This window comes from Onychostruthus taczanowskii, unplaced genomic scaffold (assembly GCF_017590055.1).
Source record: "Onychostruthus taczanowskii isolate IOZ18803 unplaced genomic scaffold, ASM1759005v1 scaffold613, whole genome shotgun sequence".
Classification (NCBI taxonomy): Eukaryota; Metazoa; Chordata; class Aves; order Passeriformes; family Passeridae; genus Onychostruthus; species Onychostruthus taczanowskii.
This window is the reverse complement of record NW_024503824.1, coordinates 1,782-11,656: the sequence shown is the minus strand read 5'-3', so window position 1 is coordinate 11,656 and position 9,875 is coordinate 1,782. Positions and strand designations below refer to the sequence as shown.

Below are 9,875 nucleotides of genomic sequence, written 5' to 3'. Positions count from 1 at the left end.
CCCAGCGCGTTGCGGTGTTTCGGGGTGTTTTAGAGTGTTTTGGGGTGCTTTAGGGGTGTTTTAGGGGTGGTTTTGGGGTGTTTTAGGGATGTTTTGGGGTGGTTTTGGAGTATTTTGGGGTGTTTCGGGGTGGTTTTGGGGTGTTTTGGGTGTTTTAGGGGTGCTTTTGGGGTGTTTCGGGGTGTTTGGGGTACCTGCAGCACCAGCCCCAGCGCGTTGCGGTGTTTCGGGGTGCAGACCACCACCACCCGGCCCGGTGCCAGCACCCGCTGCCCCCCGGGCTGTGCCAGGCACCGCTGCGGACCCCAGACCCCGTCAGGGGGGCACTGGGACTCCCCCAGGACCCCCCTGAACCCCCCCTGTGCCCAGGGACCCCCACAGGGACACCCAGAGACCCCTGCACGGTGACTTCCCCACGGTCCCCAGGACCCCTCAGGTGTCCCCTGGCCCCCCCAGCCCCGTCCCCCCCAGCCCCACCTGCAGCACGGCGCGGGCGCGGCGCAGTGCCACCACGGCCTGGTGGTACTGGGGCAGGTCCTCGGTGTCCCCTGCTGTCCCCTCGGGGTCCCCCAGCGCCGCCAGCGCCTCCCTGAGGGCGGCCACGCGCCGCATCTGCGCCTGGGGGGGCACGGGGGGCGCGGGGGGCTTACTGGGCGGGGGGCCGGTGCGCCCAGTGCTTACTGGGGCAGTCCCAGTGTCCGTACTGGGGCAATCCCAGTATCTGTACCAGGGTGTGCTCCCAGTTCGCCCCAGCCCATCCCAATGCCCCCCAGTCCATCCCAGTGCCCCCCAATCCCAGCACCCCCCAGTCCATCCCAGTGCCTCCCGGTGCCCCCCGGCCCCCCGGCAGCGCTCACGGTGGCGTCGCGGCGCAGCGGGAACTCGGCGAAGCTGCGGCGCATCAGGTCGTGGGGGCGCAGGGCGGGGGCGCGCAGCAGCAGCAGGATCATGGGGTACGTCAGGCGGAACCGCGACTGCAGCGGCGACGGCCGGCCCTGGGGACACGCGGGGGACACGCGGGTGAGGACATGGTGGGGACACGGTGTGGGGAAAATGGTGAGGGACACTTGTCGCTGCCCACATGGTGGCCATTACATTTTCTGCCCTTTTTCCCCTCACAGCTCCTGCCATTTTCCCCTCACGTTTCCCGTTCTTTTTCTCCTTATGTTCCCCCCTCACATTTCCTGCCATTTTCCCCTCACGTTTCCCACCATTTTCCCCTCACATTTCCTGCTGTTTTCCCCTCACATTTCCCGCTGTTTTCCCTTCACTTTTCTTGCCATTTTCCTCTCACGTTTCCGGCCATTTTCCCCTCACGTTTCCCACCATTTTCCCCTCACATTTCTCGCCATTTTCCCCTCACGTGTCCCGCCATTTTTCCCTTCACGTTTCCCGCTCTTTTTCTCCTCACATTTCCTGCAATTTTCCCCCTCACATTTCTCACCATTTCCCCCTCATGTTTCTCGCCATTTCCCCCTCACATTTCTCACCATTTTCCCCTCACATTTCCCACCATTTTCCCCTCACGTTTCCCGCCATTTTCCCCTCACATTTCCCACCATTTTCCCCTCACATTTCCCACCATTTTCCCCTCACGTTTCCCGCCATTTTCCCCTCACATTTCCCGCCATTTTCCTCTCACATTTCTCGCCATTTTCCCCTCATGTTTCTCACCATTTTCCCCTCACGTTTTCCACCATTTTCCCCTCATGTTTCTCACCATTTTCCCTTCACGTTTCCTGTCATTTTCCCCTCACATTTCTCGCCATTTTCCCCTCATGTTTCCCACCATTTTTCCCTTCATGTTTCCCACTGTTTTTCCCCTCACATTTCCCGCTATTTTTCCCCTCACATTTCTCATTTTCCCCTCATGTTTCCTGCCATTTTCCCCTCATGTTTCTCGCCATTTTCCCCTCACAGTTCTCGCTATTTTCCCCTCACATTTCCCGCCATTTTCCCCTTACGTTTCTCGCCATTTTCCCCTCACGCTTCTCACCATTTTCCCTTCACGTTTCTCATCATTTTCCCCTCACATTTCCCACCATTTTCCCATCACGTTTCTTGCCACTTTCCCCACGTAAGGACACCTGGGTAGGGACACACAGGTGGGGACACAGCAGTGACATGGCGATGACACGCCAAGGGCTCACCAGCATCATGCGGTGCAGGTCGGACAGCTCGGGCACCGGTCCCTTGCAGAGGATGATGACGGTGCCGGTGGCGTCCAGCCCGCGGCGCCCGGCGCGCCCCGACATCTGCGTGTACTCGCCTGGGGGGACACAAAGGCACGGTGAGACACGGCCCTGTCCAGCTGCAAGGCATTTTTCTTGGTTTTTTTCTCATGAACACTACTGGTTTTACCCTCACAATTTTTGCCTTTTTCCCCTCAGAGCTCCCACCATTTTTCCCTTAGCATTCCTAGCTCTTTTTCTTCACACATTTCCCACTACTTTTCCCCTCGAATTTCTCACCAGTTTCCCCTCACATTTCTAACCATTTTCACCTCACGTTTCTTGCCCTTTTCCCCTCACATTTCTCACTGCTTTCCCCTAGTGTTTCTCACCCTTTTGCCCTGACGTTTCCCACCGTTTTCCCCTCATGTTTCCCACCATTTTTCTCCTCACATTTCCCACTGTTTTCCCCTCGTTTCCCACCATTTTTCTCCTCACATTTCCCACCATTTTTCCCCTCACATTTCTCACCATTTTCCCCTCACGTTTCCCATCATTTTTCCCCTCACGTTTCCCTCCCTTTCCCCCTCACGTTTCCCACTTATTTCCCCTCATGTTTCCCACTATTTTTCCCCTCTTTTTTCCCCTCACATTTCCCACTATTTTTCTCCTCACATTTCCCACTATTTTCCCCCTCACATTTCCCACTATTTTCCCCTCACATTTCCCACTATTTTTCCCCTCACATTTCCCATCCTTTTTCCCCTCACATTTCCCACACTTTTTCCCCTCACATTTCCCATCCTTTTTCCCCTCACATTTCCCACACTTTTTCCCCTCACATTTCCCGCCCTTTCCAATCCTCACATTCCCCACCACAATTACAACTCCATTTCCCTCCTTATCCCTCAGTTTCTCCTCCCATATTTCCGCCTTCTCTCAACTCCATTTCCCCTGTTTTTTCTCTCAGCTTTCGCCCCCTTTTTCCTTCACGTTTTTCACCCCTTTTCCACCCTGTTGGTGCACAAATGTGGCCCCACACCTGGCAGGAGGTCACGGAAGCTGTTCCCGTCGTGTTTGCGGATGGAGTCGAAGACGACGGTCCGTGCCGGCATGTTCACCCCCATGGCAAAGGTCTCGGTGGCGAACAGCACCTGGGGCAGGTGTGGGCAGGTATGGGGCAGGTTTGGGGCAGGTATGGGGCAGGTATGGGGCAGGTTTGGGACAGCTTTGGGACAGGTTTAGGGCTTCTCGCCATTTTCCCCTCACGCTTCTCACCATTTTCCCTTCACGTTTCTCATCATTTTCCCCTCACATTTCCCACCATTTTCCCATCACGTTTCTTGCCACTTTCCCCACGTAAGGACACCTGGGTAGGGACACACAGGTGGGGACACAGCAGTGACATGGCGATGACACGCCAAGGGCTCACCAGCATCATGCGGTGCAGGTCGGACAGCTCGGGCACCGGTCCCTTGCAGAGGATGATGACGGTGCCGGTGGCGTCCAGCCCGCGGCGCCCGGGGCGCCCCGACATCTGCGTGTACTCGCCTGGGGGGACACAAAGGCACGGTGAGACACGGCCCTGTCCAGCTGCAAGGCATTTTTCTTGTTTTTTTTCTCATGAACACTACTGGTTTTACCCTCACAATTTTTGCCTTTTTCCCCTCAGAGCTCCCACCATTTTTCCCTTAGCATTCCTAGCTCTTTTTCTTCACACATTTCCCACTACTTTTCCCCTCGAATTTCTCACCAGTTTCCCCTCACATTTCTAACCATTTTCACCTCACGTTTCTTGCCCTTTTCCCCTCACATTTCTCACTGCTTTCCCCTAGTGTTTCTCACCCTTTTGCCCTGACGTTTCCCACCGTTTTCCCCTCATGTTTCCCACCATTTTTCTCCTCACATTTCCCACTGTTTTCCCCTCGTTTCCCACCATTTTTCTCCTCACATTTCCCACTATTTTCCCCCTCACATTTCCCACTATTTTCCCCTCACATTTCCCACTATTTTTCCCCTCACATTTCCCATCCTTTTTCCCCTCACATTTCCCACACTTTTTCCCCTCACATTTCCCATCCTTTTTCCCCTCACATTTCCCACACTTTTTCCCCTCACATTTCCCGCCCTTTCCAATCCTCACATTCCCCACCACAATTACAACTCCATTTCCCTCCTTATCCCTCAGTTTCTCCTCCCATATTTCCGCCTTCTCTCAACTCCATTTCCCCTGTTTTTTCTCTCAGCTTTCGCCCCCTTTTTCCTTCACGTTTTTCACCCCTTTTCCACCCTGTTGGTGCACAAATGTGGCCCCACACCTGGCAGGAGGTCACGGAAGCTGTTCCCGTCGTGTTTGCGGATGGAGTCGAAGACGACGGTCCGTGCCGGCATGTTCACCCCCATGGCAAAGGTCTCGGTGGCGAACAGCACCTGGGGCAGGTGTGGGCAGGTATGGGGCAGGTTTGGGGCAGGTATGGGGCAGGTATGGGGCAGGTTTGGGACAGCTTTGGGACAGGTTTAGGGCAGGTGAGGGGCAGGTTTGGGGCAGGTTTGGGGCAGGTATAGGGCAGGTGAGGGGCAGGTGAGGGGCAGGTTTGGGGCAGGTGTGGGGCAGGTATAGGGCAGGTGAGGGGCAGGTTTAGGGCAGGTTTAGGGCAGGTTTGGGGTAGACATGGGGCAGATTTTGGGCAGGTATGGAGCAGGTGTGGGGCAGCTTTGGGGCAAGTGTGGGGCAGCTTTGGGGCAGGTTTAGGGCAGGTGAGGGGCAGGTTTGGGGCAGGTGTGGGGCAGGTATAGGGCAGGTGAGGGGCAGGTTTAGGGCAGGTTTAGGGCAGGTTTAGGGCAGGTTTGGGGTAGACATGGGGCAGATTTTGGGCAGGTATGGAGCAGGTGTGGGGCAGCTTTGGGGCAAGTGTGGGGCAGCTTTGGGGCAGGTTTAGGGCAGGTGAGGGGCAGGTTTGGGGCAGGCATGGAGCAGCTGTGGAGCAGGTTTGGGGCAGGCATGGGGCAAATTTGGGGCAGGTGTGGGGCAGGTTTGGGGTAGATTTGAGGCAGGCATGGGGCAGATTTTGGGCAGGTATGGGGCAGGTTTAGGGCAGGCATGGGCAGGTATGGGGCAGGTTTGGACAGGTTTAGGGCAGGCATGGGGAGGGCATGGGGCAGATTTGGAGCAGATTTTGGGCAGCTTTGGGGCAAGTTTAGGGCAGGTTTGGGGCAGATTTTGGGCAGCTTTGGGGCAGCTTTGGGGCCGGGGGTGCCTTTAGGGCAGGCATGGGGAGGGCATGGGGCAGATTTGGAGCAGATTTTGGGCAGCTTTGGGGCAAGTTTAGGGCAGGTTTGGGGCAGATTTTGGGCAGCTTTGGGGCCGGGGGTGCTGCCATGGGGCAGCACCCCGTGTCCCACGCGTGGCTCTCCCCACACACCTTGACCAGCCCTTGGCTGAAGAGCATCTCCACGATCTCCTTGAGCAGGGGCAGCACCCCGCCGTGGTGCACGCCGATGCCGCGCTGCAGCAGGTCTGAGAGCTGCAGCACCTGCGCAAGAGGCAACGTGAGGGGACACCGAGTGGGGAAGGTGGAGGGAACGTGGAGAGAACATGGAGAGAACAGGGAGAGAACATGGAGGGAACATGGAGGAGGAACATGGAGAGAATGTGGAGAGAACGGGGACGAGGAACATGGAGAGAATGTGGAGAGAACGGGGACGAGGAACATGGAGAGAATGTGGAGAGAACGGGGACGAGGAACATGGAGAGAATGTGGAGAGAACGGGGACGAGGAACATGGAGAGAATGTGGAGAGAACGGGGACGAGGAACATGGAGAGAATGTGGAGAGAACGGGGACGAGGAACATGGAGAGAATGTGGAGAGAACGGGGACGAGGAACATGGAGAGAATGTGGAGAGAACGGGGACGAGGAACATGGAGAGAATGTGGAGAGAACGGGGACGAGGAACATGGAGAGAATGTGGAGAGAACGGGGACGAGGAACATGGAGAGAATGTGGAGAGAACGGGGACGAGGAACATGGAGAGAATGTGGAGAGAACGGGGACGAGGAACATGGAGAGAATGTGGAGAGAACGGGGACGAGGAACATGGAGAGAATGTGGAGAGAACGGGGACGAGGAACATGGAGAGAATGTGGAGAGAACGGGGACGAGGAACATGGAGAGAATGTGGAGAGAACGGGGACGAGGAACATGGAGAGAATGTGGAGAGAACGGGGACGAGGAACATGGAGAGAATGTGGAGAGAACGGGGACGAGGAACATGGAGAGAATGTGGAGAGAACGGGGACGAGGAACATGGAGAGAATGTGGAGAGAACGGGGACGAGGAACATGGAGAGAATGTGGAGAGAACGGGGACGAGGAACATGGAGAGAATGTGGAGAGAACGGGGACGAGGAACATGGAGAGAATGTGGAGAGAACGGGGACGAGGAACATGGAGAGAATGTGGAGAGAACGGGGACGAGGAACATGGAGAGAATGTGGAGAGAACGGGGACGAGGAACATGGAGAGAATGTGGAGAGAACGGGGACGAGGAACATGGAGAGAATGTGGAGAGAACGGGGACGAGGAACATGGAGAGAATGTGGAGAGAACGGGGACGAGGAACATGGAGAGAATGTGGAGAGAACGGGGACGAGGAACATGGAGAGAATGTGGAGAGAACGGGGACGAGGAACATGGAGAGAATGTGGAGAGAACGGGGACGAGGAACATGGAGAGAATGTGGAGAGAACGGGGACGAGGAACATGGAGAGAATGTGGAGAGAACGGGGACGAGGAACATGGAGAGAATGTGGAGAGAACGGGGACGAGGAACATGGAGAGAATGTGGAGAGAACGGGGACGAGGAACATGGAGAGAATGTGGAGAGAACGGGGACGAGGAACATGGAGAGAATGTGGAGAGAACATAGAGGAGGAACATGGAGAGAATGTGCAGAGAACATGGAGGAGGAACATGGAGAGAATGTGGAGAGAACGTGGACGAGGAACATGGAGAGAATGTGGAGAGAACGTGGAGAGAATGTGGAGAGAATATGGAGGGAGAACGTGGACGAGGAACATGGAGAGAATGTGGAGAGAACGTGGAGAGAATGTGGAGAGAATATGGAGGGAAGAGGGAGAGAACATGGAGAGAAGATGGAGGGGAACATGGAGAGAACATGGAGGGAACGTGGAGGGAACGTGGAGGGAACACGGCGGGGGAACACGGAGAGAACATGGAGAGAACATGGAGGGAAGAGGGAGAGAACGCGGAGGGGATACAGAGTGGGGAAGAGGGAGAGAACGTGGAAAAGAACATGGAGGGAACGTGGAAGGAACATGGAGAGAATGTGGAGAGAACGTGGAGAGAATGTGGAGAGAACATGGAGAGAATGTGGAGAGAACACGGAGAGAACATGGAGGGAAGAGGGAGAGAATATGGAGAGAACGTGGAGGGAAGAGGGAGAGAACGTGGAGGGAAAATGGACAGGAACATGGAGAGAACATGGAGATACGGTGGGAGAATACAGAGAGAACACGGAGAGAACGTGGAGGGAACGTGGAGGGAACGTGGAGGGAACACGGCGGAGGAACACGGAGAGAACATGGAGAGAACATGGAGGGAAGAGGGAGAGAACACGGAGGGAAGATGGAGTGAACACGGAGAGAATGTGGAGGCAACATGAAGGGAAACACAGAGAGAATATGGAGAAGGAACATGGAGAGAACATGGAGGGGAACACGGAGAAGAACATGGAGAGAACGTGGAGGGGAACATGGAGGGGGAACATGGAGAGAACATGAAGAGAACATGGAAACACGTAGAGAACATGAAGGGGAACACAGAGAATATGGAGAAGGAACATGGAGAGAACATGGAGGGGAACACGGAGAGGAACATGGAGAGAACATGGAAAGAACATGGAGAGAACATGAAGGGGAACATGGAGAGGAACATGGAGAGAACGCAGAGGGAACATGGAGAGAACATGGAGGGGAACACGGAGAGGAACATGGAGAGAACGTGGAGGAAACACGGAGAGAACGCAGAGGGAACATGGAGAGAACGTGGAGAGAACATGGAGAGAACACAGAGAGAACATGGAGGGGAACATGGAGAGGAACATGGAGAGAACGCAGAGGGAACATGGAGAGAACATGGAGGGGAACACGGAGAGGAACATGGAGATACGGTGGGAGAATACAGAGAGAACACGGAGAGAACGTGGAGGGAACGTGGAGGGAACGTGGAGGGAACACGGCGGAGGAACACGGAGAGAACATGGAGAGAACATGGAGGGAAGAGGGAGAGAACACGGAGGGAAGATGGAGTGAACACGGAGAGAATGTGGAGGCAACATGAAGGGAAAAACAGAGAGAATATGGAGAAGGAACATGGAGAGAACATGGAAAGAACATGGAGAGAACATGGAGGGGAACACGGAGAAGAACATGGAGAGAACGTGGAGGGGAACATGGAGGGGGACATGGGGGAAACACGAAGAGAACATGGAAACATGTAGAGAACATGAAGGGGAAACACAGAGAATATGGAGAAGGAACATGGAGAGAACATGGAGGGGAACACGGAGAGGAACATGGAGAGAACATGGAAAGAACATGGAGAGAACATGAAGGGGAACATGGAGAGGAACATGGAGAGAACGCAGAGGGAACATGGAGAGAACATGGAGGGGAACACGGAGAGGAACATGGAGAGAACGTGGAGGAAACACGGAGAGAACGCAGAGGGAACATGGAGAGAACGTGGAGAGAACATGGAGAGAACACAGAGAGAACATGGAGGGGAACATGGAGAGGAACATGGAGAGAACGCAGAGGGAACATGGAGAGAACATGGAGGGGAACACGGAGAGGAACATGGAGAGAACGTGGAGGGGAACATGGAGAGGAACATGGAGAGAACGTGGAGGAAACATGGAGAGAACACAGAGGGAACATGGAGAGAACGTGGAGAGAACACAGAGGGAACATGGAGAGAACGTGGAGGGGAACACAGAAGGAACATGGAAAGAACGTGGAGGAAACACGGAGAGGAACATGGAGAGAACACGAAAAGAACACGGAAAGCACACAGAGCGAAGCTCCTCCACACCCCACAGCACCCCAACCCCACGCGCAGCCATCACCCTCCCACCCCCCAGGTCCCAGAAGCTCCTCTTCCCCCCGGAACGCCGCGGGCCCCCCACCTGCGGCAGGCGGCGGTCGGAGCCGCGCAGGCGGGCCAGGCAGCGCGTCAGGAACTGGCGCACCCGGGCGCGCTCGGGGCCGCCCAGCAGCTCCAGCGAGCCCAGCGCCGCCGCCTGCTCCTCGCAGCGGCCCCGCGAGAACGTGAAGGTGACGGCGGGCAGCAGCTCCCGCTCGCGGAGGGTCTCCAGCAGCGACAGCCAGACCCCCCGCTCCTGCACGGGGGGAAAGACGGGCTCAGCGGGACCCCCGGGGCGGCCCCCAGCCCCTGGTGGGGTCAGTGGGACCACCGGGACGGCCCCCAGCCCCCCCCCCAGGGTCAGTGGGACCCCCGGGGCGGCCCCCAGCCCCTCCGGACCTGCCCAGGGTCAGTGGGACCCCCGGGATGGCCCCCAGCCCCCGCCAAGGTCAGTGGGACCCCCGGGATGGCCCCCTGCCCCCCCCCCCAGGGTCAGTGGGACCCCCGGGACAGCCCCCAGCCCCCGGCGGGGGCCGGGGG

At 56.6% G+C, this 9,875-nt stretch overlaps 1 protein-coding gene across 1 annotated transcript in view; it reads right to left on the bottom strand.

Moving 5' to 3' along the window:
* Positions 1-194: 194 nt before the first annotated feature.
* The window catches only part of LOC121344164 (helicase SKI2W-like), a gene marked incomplete at both ends in the record, with an annotated part of 11,224 nt that continues 1,543 nt past the window's right edge, over positions 195-9,875 (bottom strand). The window contains 9 exons of the mRNA XM_041419883.1: positions 195-296; positions 478-618; positions 858-995; positions 2,151-2,269; positions 3,214-3,325; positions 3,604-3,722; positions 4,490-4,601; positions 5,594-5,704; positions 9,379-9,591. Of these exons, the coding sequence (XP_041275817.1) occupies positions 195-296; positions 478-618; positions 858-995; positions 2,151-2,269; positions 3,214-3,325; positions 3,604-3,722; positions 4,490-4,601; positions 5,594-5,704; positions 9,379-9,591 (1,167 nt within the window). The remainder of the gene's footprint in view (positions 297-477; positions 619-857; positions 996-2,150; positions 2,270-3,213; positions 3,326-3,603; positions 3,723-4,489; positions 4,602-5,593; positions 5,705-9,378; positions 9,592-9,875) is intronic.